A 20028-nucleotide genomic window follows, 5' to 3' on the forward strand; every position below is an offset into this window, starting at 1 on the left:
CTTTACAGATGACATGATACTGTACATTGAAAACCCAAAAGACTCCACCCCAAGATTGCTAGAACTCATACAGCAATTCAGCAATGTGGCAGGATACAAAATCAATGCCCAGAAATCAGTGGCATTTCTATACACTAACAATGAGACTGAAGAAAGTGAAATTAAGGAGTCAATCCCATTTACAATTGCACCCAAAAGCATAAGATACCTAGGAATAAACCTAACCAAAGAGTAAAGGATCTATACCCTAAAAACTACAGAACATTTCTGAAAGAAATTGAGGAAGACACAAAGAGATGGAAAAATACTCCATGCTCATGGATTGGGAGAATTAATATTGTGAAAATGTCAGTGCTACCTAGGAGAATTTACACATTCAATGCAATCCCTATCAAAATACCATGGACTTTCTTCAGAGAGTTGGAACAAATAGTCTTAAGATTTATGTGGAATCAGAAAAGACCCCAAATAGCCAGGGGAATATTGAAAAAGAAAACCGGAGCCAGGGGCATCACAATGCTGGATTTCAAGTTGTACTACAAAGCTGTGATCATCACGACAGTGCGCTACTGGTACAAATACAGACATATAGATCAACGGAACAGAATAGAGAATCCAGAAATGGGCCCTCAACTCTATGGTCAACTAACTAATATTCGGCAAAGTAGGAAAGACTATCCACTGGAAAAAGGACAGTCTCTTTAGTAAATAGTGCTGGGAAAATTGGACATCCACATGCAGAAGAATGAAACTAGACCATTCTCTTACACCATACACAAAGATAAACTCAAAATAGATGAAAAATCTAAATGTGAGACAAAAATCCATCAAAATCCTAGAGGAGAACACAGGCAACACCTTTTTTTGAACTTGGCCACAGCAGTGTCTTGCAAGATACATCCATGAAGGCAAGGGAAACAAAAACAAAAATGAACTATTGGGGCTTCATCAAGATAAAAAGCTTCTGCACAGCAAAAGGAACAGTCAACGAAACTAAAAGACAACTTACAGAATGGGAGAAGGTATTTGCAAATGACGTAACAGATAAAGGGCTAGTATCCAAGATCTATAAAGGACTTATTATAACCAACACCAAAGAAACAAACAATCCAATCATGAAATGGGCAAAAGACATGAAGAGAAATCTCACAGAGGAAGACATAGACATGGCCAACAAGCACATGAGAAAATGCTCTGCATCACTTGCCATCAGGGAAATACAATCAAAACCACAATGAGATACCACCTCACACCAGTGAGAATGGGGAAAATTAACAAGACAGGAAACCACAAATGTTGGAGAGGATGTGGAGAAGGGGGAACCCTCTTGCACTGTTGGTGGGAATGCAAACTAGTGCAGCCACTCTGGAAAACAGTGTAGAGGTTCCTCAAAGAGTTAAAAATAGACCTGCCCTACGACCCAGCAATTGCACTGCTGGGGATTTACCCCAAAGATGCAGGTGCAGTGAAAAACCGAGATACCTGCACCCCAGTGTTTATAGCAGCAATGTCCACAATAGACAAACTGTGGAAGGAGCCTCAGTGCCCATTAAAATATAAATGGATAAAGAAGATGTAGTCTATATAAACAATGGAATATTCCTCAGCCATTAGAAACGACAAATACCCAGCATTTGCTTCAACATGGATAGAACTGGAGGGTGTTATGCTGAGTGAAGTAAGTCAATCAGAGAAGGACAATCATTACATGGTTTCATTCACACAGGGAATATAAAAAATAGTGAAAGGGATTAAAGGGGAAAGGAAAGAAAATGAGTGGGAAATCTCAGAGGGGGTGACAGAACATGAGAGACTCCTAACTGGGAAATGAGCAAGGGGTAGTGGAAGGGGAGGTGGGCAGGGGGCACTTGATGGGATGAGCACTGGGTGTTATACTATGTTGGCAAATCGAACGTTAATAAAAAATATACAAAAAAAAAAAAAAGAATAAAGTAAAAAAATTTAAGAAAATAAAAACCTAAAACAGACAGTAAAAAGCACAAAGCTTAAGTGTTTAAAGGTATTAATTATTTAATGTATCTCTATGATCACCACTCCATCCGTTTTAGAACATTCCTAGCATTTTTGTTCACCTATTTTAAAAAGTGAAAAACCACTGAGATAAACATTATTTAAAGTACTCTAAGAAGCCACACCCCAGATCCTTCGATAGCTCAGTTGGTAGAGCGGAGGACTGTAGATGTTGAGTCACGTGGGCATCCTTAGGTCGCTGGTTCGAATCCGGCTCGGAGGACTATGCCTTTTGAAAGGTTTTCATTGACGCAGCAAGTCTGGACCCTTAATGAAAGTTAAGAAAACTTTTTGTTTGTTTGTTTTGTTTTGGTTAAGAAAACTTGAACACAGTTGGGCAGGTTGTCGTTTGTGCTCACAGATGAACTCGTAGGCCTGAAAATAACAACAAAAAATAAAGGATCCTCAGGTTCGTACAAAAGAAGCTGCTTATGTAAGACAGGGTCTCCTGGGAGACTGACTTTTCATGAAGTTTTGGAAAGGGTCATGCGGAGTCTGGAGAAGCAGAAAGCAGGCTTGGCCCAAGGTTTTCATTTTATTTTGGAGGTCCTTTTGGATGGCCTTTCTGGGCTCTCTGTTGATATTCAAGTGAATAAACATTTTATTGATGACAACTTCAAATACACACAGGTGGAGAAAACAGCACAAATTACCATCATAGGCATCACACCTGTACAACTAGCATCATCTATTCCCCTTCATGCCCCCTTCCCACCCCCGACCTTGTGAAGCAAAACCTAGACGTGTGCTCTCACTTCATCCACCGCGGCTCCGTGTTTTGAAGAGGTAAAGATTATTATTTTTTTTAATTTTTTAAAAAATGTTTAATTACTTATTTATCCGTGAGAGACCCACAGAGAGGCAGAGACACCGGCAGAGGGAGAAGCAGGCTCCCCGCAAGGAGCCCGATGTGGGATTCAATCCTGGACCCCCAGGATCTCGCCCCGAGCCAAAGGTAGACGTTCAACCACTGCGCCGCCCAGGCGTCCCTGAAGACCTTAGAATTAAATGCGGGACCGAGTCTGTATCTCTTAGCGCCCCCATCCTTCCTCCAAAAAAGCAGCGGCGGGCAACTGATAGAAAATTCCGTTATAAAATTAATGAAACTAGTGTAAGCACCGGAGAAGTCTGGTTTATTCGATCTTTCGTCCGCTGCATCAAAGAGCTAGGCGCCGTGTTCAGGCAGAAATACACTGGGAGGGACGCCTGGGTGGCTCAGTGGATGAGCGCCTCCCTTTCAGCCCAGGGCGGGATCCTGAAGTCGAAGAATCGAGTCCCACATCGGGCTCCCTGCATGGAGCCTGCCTTTCTCTCTCTGTGTCTCTCATGAATAAATGAATAAAATCTTAAACAAACAAACAAACAAAACAAAAAAGCCCACAAAACACTGGGAGAGCCTTCCCCTCGGATGATAGCTCGACCCCGTGCCCCTGCTGCAGTCCTCCGGCTTCGTGTGCGCACACGTCCGTCTCAGCGGGATGGGAAATTTTGTCCGGCTGCAGCGAGGGCGGGTTTATATTATCCTCACACTCGCCCGGGGCCCCTTCTAGAAAGCCGGCTGCACCGCTGTCCACATTGGTAGCCTCGGGGCTTTGCATTTGGCCCTGCAGCAGGTGCAAAGGCGGGGGCGAAGGGGTGGGGCGTGGCGGGGAACCGCGGCGCCAAGAGCAGGTGAACGGCGCCCCCTCCCGGACGGTTTCTGCGCCACGGGAGAGGTCTCGGAGGCGGTAGGGAGGGGGCTGGGCGGGGGTGGCCGGGACTGCAGCAGGGGCACGGGGTCGAGCAGGGGCACCGGGTCCTCAGGGGCGTGAGCATCGCCGGCCCGGAGGTTCCTTACTCCGGGCCTCTAGCAGGGCAGGGCCCAGGGGGCCAGAGTTAGAGCAGCGCGACGCCCCGGGTCGCCAGGGCCGAGGGGACACAGGAAACCATGTGTTCGTAACATCAATATGAGTCACGTGTCAATACAAAGCTATGACAGGCGCCGAAATAACGTTTTTAAAACCAGAGAAGTAACTGTTGCATATTAACTGTTGCACATTTTTTTGGTAATCTTATTCACAAAATCAAATTTATAATTAATATTTTAAAGCAAACAAAAGGTTTTACACTAAATGAGGTCACAATTGAAATCTTTAAAACTTCTCTAAATTTCCGAAACGTGTATTTTCAAAGCTAAACTACATTTCCAAAACCTAAAGACATTCAGAGCGCTCGGATTCTCAAAAAAATAATTGAAACGTCCAAACTCCAGACAATTTTAAAAACTGAAAGTTAAGTCCACTTTGAAAGGTGGTATCATCTCCCAACCGGAGTCTTGCCCAGGTCCGTAGGTCAAATGTCGGGTTGATGGCTAAGACACAGAAACCTCGCCCGACTTCCCAAAGCTTTGCAACGTATCCAGAAGAGGCCGCCTCCTGCGTGTTTCCACGCAGCCGAGGCGTTCTCTAGGGTAAGTGACCCCCGGGGACCAACTCCTCCACTCCCGCCTCCCCATCGCCAGCCGCAGCCGGCTTCACCATCTCGCCTTTGATCCCGCCTTCCCGCTTCGAATCCCGCGGCCGACCAGGCCCCCACTTCCGCTTGCTGCGTCCAATCCGGTCCTTCTATGTACTATGACGGCATCTCCCCGCCCTTCGCCGCCGGCCGGCGCACGCGGTGTGCGGCAGGCGGCGCGGCGCTTTACGGCTGTCGTACGTCTCATCGGCGCCAGCATGGAGGCGGAGGAGTTGGAGAAGGAAGCTGTGGGGCAGGAGCCTCTGGAAGGGACAGACCAGAAAGCAGAGGCAGAGGAGGAGCAGGAGGAATCTGAAGAGGCGGCGTGTGGCGCCAAGAAGCGGGTGGTGCCGGGTATTGTGTACTTGGGCCACCTCCCGCCCCGCTTTCGACCTCTGCATGTACGGAACCTTCTCAGCGCGTTCGGAGAGGTTGGACGCGTTTTTTTCCAGCCCGAGGGTAAGAGCGCGGGCCCTGGATGTTCGGGAAGGGGGTGGGTTCCCTGGCGCGGAACCAGGGCGCTGCGGGGGCACGGGGCTCCAGGCCGGCGCCCGACTCCCTTGGTCATCAGCGGAGCTCTCAGCTTTCAGGAGGCGGGATCGGGGGTGGATAGCTCAGTAACACACGATGAGTAGTTCTTGCTTGGATGGTTAATTTGGGCTTGTCGTGTCGATTCCGCACGCCCCCGTTTCCTGAACCGGATTTGCCGGCTTGTTAATGAGTTCACCCTGAATAAAAATCTGAGGCTTTTTCAAACACAACGGCACCCATCACCTCTGCTCTCGTGACCTGAGTCTAGAAACAGACTCAGGACGGGTGTATGGCCAGGTGACCCCAGCTTTCGTCTGAGCTCCGGTTGAATTGGGTTTGGGGGCGTGTGCGAGTTTTAAATGGAATGTCCTGAGCCGATCTGATGCAGAAGTTGACGTTTGAAGAAAAGATTGAGTTTGACGTAGGGAAATGGCGTACGGGGAAAGGCCTTGCGGTGGGTTCCTGGCCCGAGGGGTCGTAGATGAAGTTGACTGGGTGCCACGTCGGCCTCCTAAACCACTGCTGTGCCTTTGGTTCACAGACGGGTTCGTGAGGCGCAAGAAGAAGGCAGTGTCAGCCTCAGCCACGGGAGGGAAAAAGCGGTCCAAGTACAGCAAGGACTACACCGAGGGCTGGGTGGAGTTCCGGGACAAGCGAGTAGCCAAGCGTGTGGCGGCCAGTCTTCACAACACGCCCATGGGAGCCCGAAGGCGCAGCCCCTTCCGTTACGACCTATGGAATCTCAAGGTGAGGGGGGTTAGGCTCTCCTGCCGCATCTCATCCTCCCACCTCCCCAGCCCCAGCCTAGGCACCTCATTCCCTCTTGCTGGCCTCACTCTCTCTCTTCACCTCTGCATTCCTGACATATCTTACCTGGATCTTTTCCTGTTTTCCTGTCCACAGTACCTGCACCGTTTCACGTGGTCCCACCTCAGCGAACATCTTGCCTTTGAGCGCCAGGTGCGCAGGCAGCGCCTCAGGGCCGAGGTTGCCCAGGCCAAGCGTGAGACTGACTTCTATCTTCGAAGTGTGGAACGGGGACAGCGCTTCCTTGCTACTGATGGGGACTCTTCCCGCCCGAATGGCTCCTGGAACTTTGCCCAGCGTCCTACTGAGCAAGAGCTGAGAGCCCGGAAGGCAGCTCGGCCTGGAGGAAGTGAACGGGCTCGCTTAGCTAATGCCAAGGACCAGGCTCGTTCCAACCGAGGGCTGCTTGCCAAGATCTTTGGAGCTCCACCACTTTCAGAGAGCACAGAGGAACCCTCACTAGTCAGGGACTCTTAAAAGGGAGAGAGACCCTTTTCATCTCCTGGCCCTGCTTCCTGTCTACATGATAATGACTACTCAGGCAGACATTTCATTTCTAAGACCAGGAATCTCTAGTGGGTGCTTAGACATAGACGTCTTATGGATCTCTGGTCCCCCCTCCAACTCCTGTTGCCTGGCTGAGGCACCTAATTCATACTAGCATGAGTATGACTAACTGCACATTCCTATTTTGTTTGATTCTTGACTGTCTGCTTCCTGCCCAATAGGCTCTTCTAAAAATCCCACTTTCTGGACCCAGGAAGAGCCTTTACTTCATGCTGGAGTGATAATATCTAATGCAGAAAGCTATTTTACTAACTTAGGTGAAGGGCAACAGCACCATCCTTTCTATTTAGATAAGATTAACAGGGACGGGTTAATGGGGTGGGACTGCATTGGGAGCCACCTTCCAAATGTTTGTATAGAAAAGAAAAAAATGTGTTTGTAGTTTATTGGAAATGGGAGGCGTTTTGTAAGTTCTGACTTCTGTCTCTTCATGTCCTGTTCACTCCCCTTAACTTCATCCCCTGGTCTCAGAGACACCATTCCTCCCTGACCCCTCTCAATTCAGCCTGGGACCTTTTCTATCTATCAAATTAATTTCTTAGCCCATTTTATCAGTTATCTAACCCAGCATTTACTAAGTCACTGTATGAGGACACAGGAATGGTAGGTAATATAATACATGGCCCTTGGCATTAAGTTATAGACCACTAGAAAGAGACAGATACATAAGAAATAAATATACAGAGGTACTACAGGCATCATTGTAGATATATATAAGGGATAAAGTAGGGGCCATGGGAGGGCATGGTTGACTCTATCTTGGATGGTAAGCCATGCTTAATATGGAGCTGATTCTGAATCACAGTCTTCCAGAGATGGATCACTTTCACCGGGTTTCTAGATCATTCCTGAAAAGTGAATTTAAAATCGAAATTAACTTGGTTTAGTCCTGATGTTGGAAACAAAGCTCCATGGATGGAGTGTTTGGTTCAAGAAACCATTGTAAAGGCAGACAAAACCTAGGAGGTAGTCAGGCCCAAATGATGCCCCTCAGGGGCACTTTTATGAATTAAGGCTTAGATGAGGGCGGGTTCACAAACAATATTCAAAGCAGCTCTGGAGGCCACAGAGTCTATGTTAGCCATGAAGAGAAGCTGAAAAGTGAAGTGTCACGATAAACTAAGGAATTAAATGATAAACATTAAAACTGGGCAGGGTTCCTGGCTGGATCAGTTGGTAAAGCATCTAAATCTTGATTTCGAGATTGTGAGTTTGAGCCTCATGTCAAGTTTAGAGATGACTTAAAAATAAAAAATCTTGAACAAACTGATCAATATCTAGTTTTTTAAACTTCTAGGAAGTAGTAGAATGTAATAATTTGGATTTTGCTAGTGCTATTTAATTTTTTTTCCCCACTATGCTTAATATAATTATGCATTTGTTCTTTGGGTGAAGTGGATTAATCCACTTACTTGGTTCTGAAGTAAAATTTTAGTCATGCACTTGTTTTGAGAGAATAAAAATGACCATACGGTAAAAAATGTTTGCTTGGTGTAACATTTTCCACAATGCCTATACCTTTCACACCCATGAAACAAAAATGTGTGTAATGTTACAGCCTCAGTCTTATAAGAACTCCATACCCTTGTTTCTGTGTTCATTTCTTGTGAGTTTGTTTCATGTGGATTGTTTCTTTGGGTCCTAATGTCTTCCACCTGAGCCAGAAAGATCCAGTGTCAGAATTTGATCAGCTATTTATGTACTCAGAATTCTAAGTGCCCATTGCCACCTTTGCTAGATAAAGAGAATATCAAGATTAAGAAACTTCTTTCCCTTAGGTTGCTAACAACTTAGAAAGTAAAATACATATAGGGCTTATGTATTTGAAATAAACTTCTCAGGCTAGGTGGCATATTCAAGGTCAGCATCTCAGGCTCCCAGTCAATAGTTTTGCATGATTAGCTCACACGTACAGCCTGGTAAATTGGGTAATTCACAGGTCCAGTGAGAAATGAAAATAAAACGGGTGGAAGAAAATGAATTTCCCGAGGAAATGTCAGCTTGATTCCTTGGGGACTGAGCCCTTTGAGGGCAGGAAAATTCCTTTTTTACATTTACTATTTTATTTCTCTTTTAAATGTTGCCATGAGTGACCCTGACATAGGTCAATTTTGTACAAATGCAGCACTTCTATACATTTCCAGAAGTGGAAAGTCTGTGAAGACTAATTTTGGTAGCTAATGTCAAAATGCCTTTTATGAAAAGTGCAAGAGACCATTTTGGGGATTACTCTTAAAAGCGAGGAAACATGGTTTGCAGAAATACCAGTCCCTGGAAGCCAGGTGCTCCAGGTAGAAGCCTCAGCACTCCTCACTGTCACTTACAGACGTGGGGGTCCGACCTGAGAACCCGACTGAGGGAGAGGCCGGGCCAGCTCGGTGTAAGGGGCAAGCTTTGCAGGACTTTGGCCAAGCGCCCGCTGCTGCCCTTCTCGGTGTGCACGCTACCGGACGAACCGACGCAGGTACAGGAGGTGGAATCTGGAAACAAAGTCAGCAGCAGCAGGTACAAAGGACGGGTTTGCGCTTGTATTTGAGGGCACCGCGAAGGGACTCGGCAAATCCGTAATCACCGAGCAAGAGAATATGACGCGTATCTCCATTCTCGATTTTCATTTAATTTGTGACAATGGTCAGAAACAACCTAGTCAGACAAAATATCAGAAGTAAAACCACTGCAAGAGATCCTTAAATGGCAACCACCGTCCCTGGGTGGGCTCGAACCACCAACCTTTCGGTTAACAGCCGAACGCGCTAACCGATTGCGCCACAGAGACACCGGCGATGAAGTGTCCCTCCTCAAACATGATCATTTCATTTTTCCAGTTCAGCCTGATATTCTATGAGTGTAGTTTTCGTTAGGCCTATATATGGAAAAAAATGTTCCCTCGTGATTTTTTTTTTTGTTCCTATGTTTGTTTTCAAAACAAGTTTTGGTACTACAAGTCTTACTCATAGAGAGGAACCTCGGAATTCCGATTAGGCGGGGAGCAGGGCGCAGGACCTCACTTTACCCGAGTGTGACACCATCAGAACAAGGACACACGGACAGAGTTTATTTTCAGGTCAAAAAGAGAGTTCTCGCTGACACTTGAGTTGATAGAGCAGCCCCTCTAAGAATTCTGTATAGATGAAGATAGCAGTAAGAGCGACAGAAAGGAAAACCACTTAAGGGAAAATCTAGAGGCTCATCAATGCATCCTTAAATTATCAAATAAAAGTGTGCTTCCTGGGCAACAGGAGATTCTCAGGTACCAAAGTAGCAGTGCACAGCTATCTGGCTAATTGGAAAGAGAAAAACAAATCTCTACAGAGAGGAGACTTACCTCTCCACTGAAACTAGGGATCAAATTTAGCATCATTAACAGCGGCACAAATTAACACTGTGTGCTTCCTGATGAAGTCCCAGGAAGTACACAGCACATGATATTCGGCGAAAAAGGATTACCTTGGATGCAATCAGATCTGTAGACAACTACTAGCCTTGTCGCTTCATTAAGCTATTGCTGTGTAACAAGACACTAAAACGTCAGTGGCTGTGTGAGTCATGGTTCTTCCAGAAAAGCTTTTAATGAGGGATAAATCTCTCCTCTCTACCTCAATCCCTCTCCTTATAGAGATCTTCCTTCTATATCTATTTATCAATCTGTCTCATGGGGATGCCTGGTTGGCTCAGCGGTTGAGCGTCTGCCTTCAGCTCAGCCGTGATCTCTGGGGCTGGGGGCCTGAAACCGCATTGGGCTCCCTGCAGGAAGGCCTATATCTCTGTCTCTCTCTCTGTCTCTCTCTCTCTCTCTCTGTCTCTCATAAACAAATAAATAGTGTAGAGCGGGCCAGCAAGCCGGAAACTCAGGATTTCTATGTCACAATCTTGAGACAGAATTTCTTCTTCAGGAAGAAAAGTAGTGAAACATTAAGAATTTAAAATGTTGGTTGAGTAAAATAAGATATTGGAGATTTCAAGGTCAAAAAATCCAATTAAGGTCCTCAGTATAGACTTTGAGTGTTTTTGGAATACAGAGTGCATGGAAAGGTCTGGAAGGTAGTACAAAATTGACATTAATATGTCCCTAGAAAGACTCCCCAGCTGGGAGCAGAGGTAGAGGCAGGTGATCACAAATATTATGATGCAATGCATTTTTCTTTGCTAGGAGAATAATGAGCCAAGTAATGTACTATTTTGTCTTAGATAAAACTTTGACTCAGAAAGGTTGAGTGACTCGCGCAGGGTAACACAGGTGGACTTCGTAATCCTAAACTCTGAACCAGTAAGCTCTAGTGTATTTCCTACTACATCATGACAATGAGGAGTATTTCAGAGAGTTTCTGATCTAGGGTAAAGAGAATAGTGTCATGTAAGTTAACCTACTGGCTAGTGTCTGTCTACCCACACTTCAAACTAACGTACCTGGGAAATGGAAAGTTGAAACACTTGCCTCTTGGGTTAAAATGTGCTTAGAAATATCTGATTATTTTGATCCCACATCAGAGAGAAGTCAATTAAATTCTTGTGATACGTCAGCGCTATTAACAGAGGCAAAAGGCATTTCAAAGGGAATAGGAATTTTTGACGAGTGAGATCAGATTTCTGTAATTCTCCATCATCATATCCCAGTGTAAACCCTTCTGTTCAGAATCCAATTGAGCCTTGGTGAATTCTATAGCCACATCCTTAAATGTCACTGTTTCCTTAAAAGCCAAACAAATCCAGGGATGCCTGGGTGGCTCAGGGGGTGATCCCAGATTAGGGATCGAGTCCCACATTGAGATCCCTGTGGGGAGCCTGCTTCTCCCTCTGCCTATGTCTGTATTTCTCTGTGTCTCTCATGAGTAAATAAATAAAATATAAAAAACGAACAAACAAACAAATCCAGAATAACCTGAGGGGCTACAAGCCCAGGGATGAATAGAGTGTAGAACAAAACAAAAACAAAGCAAAGCGAGATATAGTTATGACAGAATAAAATATTCTGAGTCAAGACAAGCCAAGTCTATTCATTCTTACTTTGTGTCTAGTACTGTGTTGGAGTCTATGCCAGATACAAAAACAAAGAATATCAGTCCACAAGAGATGGGAAATTTTACATGTGTAATAATTTCAAAATGATATAGCACATAAATTGTGAACTTCTCTCGTGTCAAATAAATAAAGTCTTAAAAAAAAAAAAAAGAAGTAGAGGTGCCTGCGTGGCTCAACTGGTTAAGCATCTGCCTTCAGCTCAGGTCCTGATCTCAGGGTCTCGATTCCTCACTCAATGGGGAGTCTGCTTCTCTCTCTCCCTCTGCTGCTCCCCCTGCTGTGCTCTCACTCTGTGTGTAAAATAAATAAAATCTTCAAAAAAAAAAAGGAGAGTTATTAAAAGAACAAAAAGACAAGCCATAGCCTGGGTGGAAAATTTACCAAAAAATCCACACATGATAAATGGTATCCAAAACAGGCAAAGAACTCTTAAAATCAACAGCAAGAAAATAATTTAAAAATGGGCAAAAGATCTGATTAGACACCTCATCAAAAGAGGTGTACAATGGCAAATAAGCACATGAAAAGATGCCCCACAGCCTATGTCATTAGGGAATTGCGAATTAAAATAACAATGAGATACTATTCCACACGTATTAAAATAGTTAAAATTCAAAACACAATAGCACCATGCTGGTGAGAATATGGCCCAAACGGTTCAACGAGAGCTCACGTCTGTCTCTGGTGGGAATGTACAATGGTACAGCTACTTTGGAAGAATGATGGTTTCTTACAAAGCTGAACATAGTCTTCCCATGCAATCTAGCAATTGGATTCCTTGGTATATACCCAGAGAAGTTGCTATGTCAACACAAAAACCTGCGCACAATGTTTCTTGCAGCTTTATTTGCCAAAACTTGGAGGCCACCGAGATGTCCCTCAACAGGTGAACAGATGAACTGTGGTGCATTTGGACAGTGGAATATTATTCAGCACTGAAACGAAGTGAGCTATCAAGCCATGAAAAGACATGGAAGAATCTTAATGCATAAGGCTATAGACCATAGGATTCCAACCCTATGGAATCTGGAAAGGTAAAACTGTGGAGACTGTAAAAACGTCAGTGGTTGCTAGAGGTTCAGAGTGGGAGGGAGGGATAAAAAGGTGAGGCACCAGGGGGTTTTTAGGGCCAAGTATCCTGTCTAAAGCAGTAATGGTGGACACACATTATCATGCATTCTCAAAACTCAAAGAATGTCCTAATGTAAACTACAGACTTAGGTTAATAATAATGAATTAATATTTGCTTACCAATTGTAATAAATGTGCTACTGATACAAGGTGTTATTTATAACAGGAGGAACTGTGTGCAGAGGGAGACGCAGTACATGAGAACTCTGTATATCTGATTCGGTTTTCTATGAACCTACAAATGCTCTAGACAAATCTTTTAATTTAAATCTATCAAATCAATTAGTCCTATTTTAAAAAAAAAAAAAAAAGAAGGACGTTCCTGATGGGCGTCAAAACAGGATCAAAGAGATGGCTCCTAAGCACTGTCGCCTGTTCTTGCACTCAGGACAGAGCTTTAGTCCTGGAGTGAGGACACAGTGGACACATCTGGAATTCTCCCAAAATGCCTTTTTGCTCTGCAAAGTATGATTCACCCTGACAGTAGCTTTAGTCTATGTTTTCATTCAGTGACACATTTTTACTATTCCCCTCCTGCTGTATAGGGTTATAGAAATCAAGCAGTTAAGTTCCAGAGAGGGACATAATGAGATAAAACATGTTTCCTGTTCTGTTATGTATGCAGAATTCATGTCTCATTTAATACATTTATTGGACTGTTCAGTTTCCTCAGGGATTTAATGGGAACATGACACCTGCCCAATTTCTAGAGCCTAGTTGCAAAATGGAAGCCTAGTAATCAGTATTCAACCACATTCTCGGTGGCACTGATTTATTTTACAGATTAAGAAAACAAAAAACAAAAAAAGGAGGGTTGAGAAGAAAAATGTCCAAGAGCAAAGGGTCTTTTTGCCACCAGATCTGGAGCATATATGGTAATTATTTCCTTCCCCTGGGTTTCTGACCCAGAGGTTTGCTGCACACTAGGGCTAGGAGACAGCTGGAGTTGATGTGATACACAAGATTCACAGACACATAATGAGAATGTTGACTGATTTTTTTTTTAACTAAGCCATCTACCGGATTGGTAAAGTTTGGTAAATATGGAATTGGCTCAAAGCTGCCCATCCTACCCTACACCTCACCCCTTTCCCTCTCCCACAGTTCACACCCTTCCCCTGAGGTCTTTGGAGGCTGTCTTCTCATGGGACATGTGAACCATCACTTCTGCTTTTTTTCCCAAAAGGATGGATCAAAAAAATCCTCTATATCTCCAGAAGCTCTAGGATCTGTTTCTGCTTATACATTTCTGGTTTCTTTCTGAGTCAATACCCACAGGGTTGCTAACTCTGTCCAGGACCGTAGCAGTAGCATCCAACTAACCAGTGGATGCATTCTTTGTGAGAAGTCCCATCAGAATCCACCAGCTGGACTCACAGCCTGTGGAGGGTGGGCAGTGGGGTGGAGTTGGGTCGATGCTGTCAACTCTGGCAAAATTCAAAGTGAAGAAATCACAGAATGCAAGGGATAATGTATTTTCGTGACTGACTGATTTAATTCCACTCATTTTACTGAAGAAGATAGGGACCAAAAACATCTTACTGTCATTGGCTTTGAAGTAGAAAAGCAAATAAGTAGAAGAGCAATAGTAACTGCCTGACTTCCTGAATCGATTTCAGTATTCTTTTCACAATGCACCACGTTTCACAGAGCTGCTCCCTGAGATCAGGCTTCATGGCTATTATGACTGTTGGCTTTTGCGTTTACCCCAACCTCCTATCATAATGTAAACTTAATAAACACATGAACTGTTCACTGATCTTTCTGCAGCATCTAGAAAAATGTCCAGCACTCAGTAAATATTTGTTAAATGAAAGAAGTTCTGTGACTGTGATAGACTACATTGGATCTGGTTAAAGCCCTGCGTGTTCAGGCAGACCCCCCATCAGATGCTTTTAGGCCGGGCCACAGCATGCTCCTGTTTCCAACGGGTGTGGAGTCACTTTAGATGTTACTCTACTCTACTACCAGGTTTTAATGTTCTTTGAAAGAAATCATAGTTCTTCATATATAAGAGTGCTTAACAAATGTCACTTCCTTTCCACCTCGCTTCCCTCTAAGAGAGGCTGCTCTCCCTGTAGCTGTTTCATTTCCTACAGCTAATACTTTAACTCCTAAAGTATCTAGTAAGATAGCAGATGTCCTGTTCAGAAAATCTCCACATGCAAACATCACGAGAGATGTATGCAAGAAACTATCCACTTCAGGCTGTAAGTTCAACCATAGGGAGCAGAGAGGCTGCGGCGCTCTGGCCCTCGGGTGGGAACTCCAACCAGAGGTTCTGAATATGAGATATGGGGCTTCCAGAATGGATTTTCCTAACCAGAAGCTCAGTTGGGTGATGCCTCCCTCCTCTGGGTTCTGCCTGGACAAACTCTGTATCACGATTAAGTTCTTTATTGGTATCTTATTTTAAAAGCATTTCATGTATATGTTTTATCTCCCCAATAAAAGGAAACTGTATACATCTTGAACATTGAGGAAAAATAAGAGAGAAAAAGAGGAGAACTACTGGAGACACAGAGTACCAGAGAATCCTTTCAGGGATGTTTACTGACATAAGAGACCTTTTTGGACACTCTAGGGATGTCAGGCTGGCTCAGCCAGTAGAACATGCTTGGGGTTGTGAGTTTGAGCTCCACAATGCGTGGGGAAATTACACAAAAATAAAATCTAAAAAAAATAAGAAAACTTTAGAAAGGAGAATCTAGTCGTCAGTTTAATTTCATAGGCAGAAACGTAAGAACTTCATTGCATCTGGGCCCTAGAAGCTACAGGAAGAACGGTTTTTAAAGTACATGGATTAAAAGGTGAAAACATCCCAAATTTCCATCCAGCAGAAGAGTAGATAAACAAAATGTGGTATATTCATACAGCAGAATATTATTCATCCTTAGAACACAATTCTGATATATGATGCCCAGGAATAAAGTTTGAAGACATGATGCTGAGTGAACCAAGCCAGACACAAAAGGACATGTATAGGATGATTCCACAATGTGAGGAAGCCACACGAGGCAAACTCATAGAGACAGAGATTAAGGTTTCCAGGGGCTGGGAGAGAGGCAATGAGAAGTGACTGTTGAATGGATTCAGTTTCTGTTTGGGATGAGGAAAAAGTTCTGGAAATTGATAGTGGTGATGGTTGTACAACATTGGGAATGTGCTTAAATGCTATTTGTGCACTTAAAAATGGTTAGAATGGTAAATTTGATGTTCTATTTTACCATCTTTAAAAAAAAAACATTTTCAATTTCAAAAATATGTTCACTATTAGATATTTAAGAAATAAACCTATAAACCAACAGAGATAATTGCTGTTACCATCTTAATGTGTATATTCCCAATGTTTTTCCTATATATGTCTGCATATATTAAAACGGAGTCATATAATACATACCATTGTATGACCTGCTTTTCAGTGCTGACAACATATCATGTAGATCCCTTAGTGCCAGACACGTACATTTTATGAATAACTGTGACAAGCACCCTTGTCTGTGTATTTTATCACAGTTTATTGCTTCCTAGTGGTAAATTTCTTAAAATAATTTAAGATCAAATCCCAAAGGATTTGAGTGTTGAGGAATACTAAAGAAGAAATTCCTTGGACACTGAGGGTAGATATAACTCTAGAATAGAGAAGAAAAATGATGAACAACTAAGACAAGCTGTTGGGTTTTGAATACCACAATCTGCCATGTAAATGTTCCATGGTTTATGGTATAGCTATGCTCTGAGAGTTGCCCAACTCCAGTAAAATAGTTGTATTCTTAATATTCTGCTCAGACTGTTTTCTCTGAATTTTAACATTTAAATAATGAAATGATACAAAATACATAAATTAGAAAATACAAATGTCCTCTATTTGTAACATTCATAAAAATACTATCAATATCCTCCTAGAATATTATTTTTCTTTGCATTTACAAACATACCATTTTTTACAATAATGTACATACTACTTTGCTACTCTTTACACAAATATATTTTGACATTTCATCAAATACATTCACCTTATTTAAATAGTTTATTTAACTCGACGTTTGTTTTTTGCTATATCATTATATCACAAGGTGGCTACAATAACTGTCCATATAGATACAGAGACACAGACTTTTATCAGTATATTTATGGAAACATCCTTAATCATTAAATTACTGAGGTAGTATATACATTACATATGAAAGCTACTGTTTTCTCCTAGTTTCCAATCTTTTCAGGCAAAAGTTTGTTACTCCAATAAGACTATATACAAGTATATCCACATATAAATATGAAATACTAGTAATGTATGAGTGTCAGTCTGTTCATGGAGTGTCAGCTTATAAACAGCAGAAATTTATTTCTTAAAAAAAAAGAAATTTATTTCTTACAATCTGGATTCTGGAAGTCCAAGATCAGGGTGCCAAAATGGTAGAGTTCTGTGAAGGCCCCCTTCCTGGTTCTGTTCAAGATGGCAGTCTTCTTGCTGTGTTTTCACATGGCCGAAGGGGCAAGAAGGCTCTCTAGGGTCTCTTATTCAAGGACACTAATCCCATTCGTGAGGGTTTCACCTTGTTGGCCTAATCACCTCCCAAAGGCCCCACCTCCGAATGCCACCACATTTGGGGATTGGGCTTTAAACCATAAGAGTTTTGGGGAGATGCAAACATTCAATCTATAGCATAGTGTCTATTTTTTCTAACTTCCACCTACATGGCTATTACAGTTTTTTACATCTTTGCTAATAGGAAACATTACCAAAAGAGTTGGATATTCAAAATAGTGGAAGTATTTTATATTACTAAGAATATTAATGTGACTCTCTTTCCAAGTGTATATTGGCCAGCTGTATTCCTTCAGTGAACTCCCTATTCACATCTTTTTCCATTTTCTTTTACTTATTGATTTGTAGATGCTCTTTTATAGCATGAATAGGAGCCCTTGTCTATGACATACAATAAATATACTTTCTTACCTGGCTGATTGTGTAATTAGGTAATATAAGTTTTTAGTTTTTACACCGTCACTTCTGGTAACTCTTGCATAATTTCTGGCACTGATACTATGTGAAGAAAGGCCTTCACAAGAAAGGACTGTTATTTTTTTTTTAATTTACCCTAACTTTATTTTGGTACAACCATGATCTTATATTTTACATTAAGAAAATATTTAATTTTTCCAATTAAACTTCTCCAGACTGTTTTTAGATTTGGTGTGGTAGGAATTTAATGCTATTTTCCCCAACCCTTAACGTCCCAAGAATATTTTAAAATAAACTACCCTTTCTCTATGATTTGAATACCAATTTGAAGATACATTGCTTCCTATAGAAATCACTGATCTGTTTCTGGACTAGTTATTCCACAGACTCTGGAGGAAATATAAGCCTGTAAGTATGGTAATAGAATTTTCTGAGTAGACAGAGAAGCTAGTTAGAAGACCTATGTGGAGCAGCCCCGATGCTTGTTTCTTTAGTTACCTAGGTCTCTTTCAAGACTCACTCTCTTTCTGGGATTTTGCTTCTTTATGTCTTCTCTTTAGTTCCTATAGAACCTGGAGGTTCGTACCTAATGAGGCAAACTCCCTTCAGTTTTCTCTCGAACTCTGAGGCTTATTTGTACACCAAGGAGGGAGACAGACAACAAGTCAAATGAAGGGACCTCTTTCCCCAATACATACACACCACCACCACTGCCACTCAGATCAGTCTTGGTGTGAGCTCTGAAGATTGCAAGACACTCAAACTCTAATATAAACATCAAGTTCCATGTATGCCTCAGATATAAAATGAAACGTGCCAGGATCCAGCCTTGGAGCACAGCACAGAAGGGACTTGCTCTAGTCCTGATTCCATCATAGGAACCTTGAAACTGTCTTTAATAAAGGCTTAGTTTCCTCACCATCTGAGAAATGGGGATAATCATTGTGATCCTGCCTGGGAGCTCTAATTGAGACAATATATCATAAAATAGCTGTAGAAGATGTAATTTACTATACAAATGTAAGGAATCACAATAGGCTTGCATTTATTTATTTATTTATTTATTTATTTATTTATTTATTTATTTACAATAGGCTTTTAAAGCTTGAGATGGCCTTAAATATTATACAGCAGTACAATTCCATAGAAATATAATGCAAGCCTCTGGGACACCTGGGGAGCTCAGTCTGTGGAGCCTCCAACTCTTGTTCTCAGCTTGATCTCAGCCTGATCTCAGGGTTCAGGCCCTGTGTTGGGCTCCATGCTGGGCACTGAACCTACTTAAAAAAAAAGAAAAAAGAAATATACTGCAAGTCTCATGTGCAATTTTAAATTTTTTAGTAGCCACATGAAAAGAAAAATGAGACAGGTGAAATTTGAGTAATAAATTTTATTTAACACAATATATATCAAAAGTACTATTTTAATATGCAATTGATATAAATTATTAAGGAGATATTTTACATTTTTTTGGTACTAAGTCCTCCAAATCCAGTGTGTATCTTACAGGTATATCTCAATTTAGACTAAAATTTTAAGTGTTCAATAGCCAGGAGCGGCTAGCTACCTAATAGTGCAATTATATGGTCCAAATGCTAATTTTATAGAGTGGAAAACTGAGGATCAGGGGTATTAAGGGACTTTTTTCAAGGTCATCTGGTTTTATCTTGGTAGAGTTTGGTTTAAAATTCCAATCTTTTAGCCTACCTGTACTTTATTTTTACGCTTCACGCGGCAGGGATGTACTTTTTTTTTTTCTCCCAAGCTTTTATCTGACTAATCTAACACCATTGAGTGAATCATGCCTTCTGCACTAATTTAAAATGACACTTTTTAAAATATAGTAAATTCCCATATAAAATGCAGCTCTGTGTCTGGACTTTGCATTCTGTCCTCTCTACCGCCTTCACAGGAACAGGAGCTTTTGATCGCTCGGGGTCTGCAGCGAGGACCATCTAGTTTACACCACTCAACAACCACGGCGAAGCAAGCGCAACATTCTACAGTTTCCATGTGGACACGTAACTGTAAAAGCACCTTTCATACTGCGGTTCTTAGTACAGAGCCGCTGCCAGGCCGGATCCGGATGCCCCCCACCCCCGCGGACGCGGGTGCTCCCTCGCACACGGGACTCAGCCCCGGACAGATTCCGGGAGCGGGCACCGAGGGGCCGGGGGAGGGCGAGCGCGAAAAGGAGGACAGAGACAGGGTGAAGACGCTAAGAGACGGCAGCGGAACGGCAAAGTGCACATCTTCTTGCGATTTGGTGCAGAGATCAGTGATCTTTGAGAGCATCTCAGTAGAAAACTGAGAGAAGGCAGAGGGTAGCACGATAGGTAGGAAATGAACTCTTAGAAATGGAAGCAGCATAGATTTTAAGCGGGTATATTCTGGAAGGGGAAAAAAGAAGAGAAAAAACTAGCATCTTAAGGGCAACCTAAACTTTTTTTACACAGGAAACGAAAGGATATCTCTATATATTT

General features: G+C 42.6%; 1 protein-coding gene and 2 non-coding genes across 3 annotated transcripts; 2 read left to right on the forward strand and 1 right to left on the reverse strand.

The window, feature by feature from the left end:
- Positions 1-2163: 2163 nt before the first annotated feature.
- On the forward strand, positions 2164-2254 carry TRNAY-GUA (transfer RNA tyrosine (anticodon GUA)). The gene is given in 2 exon segments: positions 2164-2200; positions 2219-2254. It is a non-coding gene; the product is annotated as a tRNA-Tyr (tRNA).
- Positions 2255-4685: 2431 nt separating this feature from the next.
- On the forward strand, positions 4686-7910 carry ABT1 (activator of basal transcription 1). The gene is made up of 3 exons (XM_025470837.3): positions 4686-4983; positions 5597-5802; positions 5959-7910. Exons 1-3 carry the CDS (start codon positions 4743-4745, stop codon positions 6337-6339), a joined length of 828 nt encoding a protein of 275 aa, XP_025326622.1. The 5' UTR covers positions 4686-4742; the 3' UTR covers positions 6340-7910.
- Positions 7911-9131: 1221 nt separating this feature from the next.
- On the reverse strand, positions 9132-9205 carry TRNAN-GUU (transfer RNA asparagine (anticodon GUU)). Its single transcript has one exon. It is a non-coding gene; the product is annotated as a tRNA-Asn (tRNA).
- Between the last annotated feature and the right edge of the window lie 10823 nt (positions 9206-20028).

This window comes from Canis lupus, chromosome 35 (genome assembly GCF_003254725.2).
Source record: "Canis lupus dingo isolate Sandy chromosome 35, ASM325472v2, whole genome shotgun sequence".
In the NCBI taxonomy this organism is placed as follows: domain Eukaryota; kingdom Metazoa; phylum Chordata; class Mammalia; order Carnivora; family Canidae; genus Canis; species Canis lupus.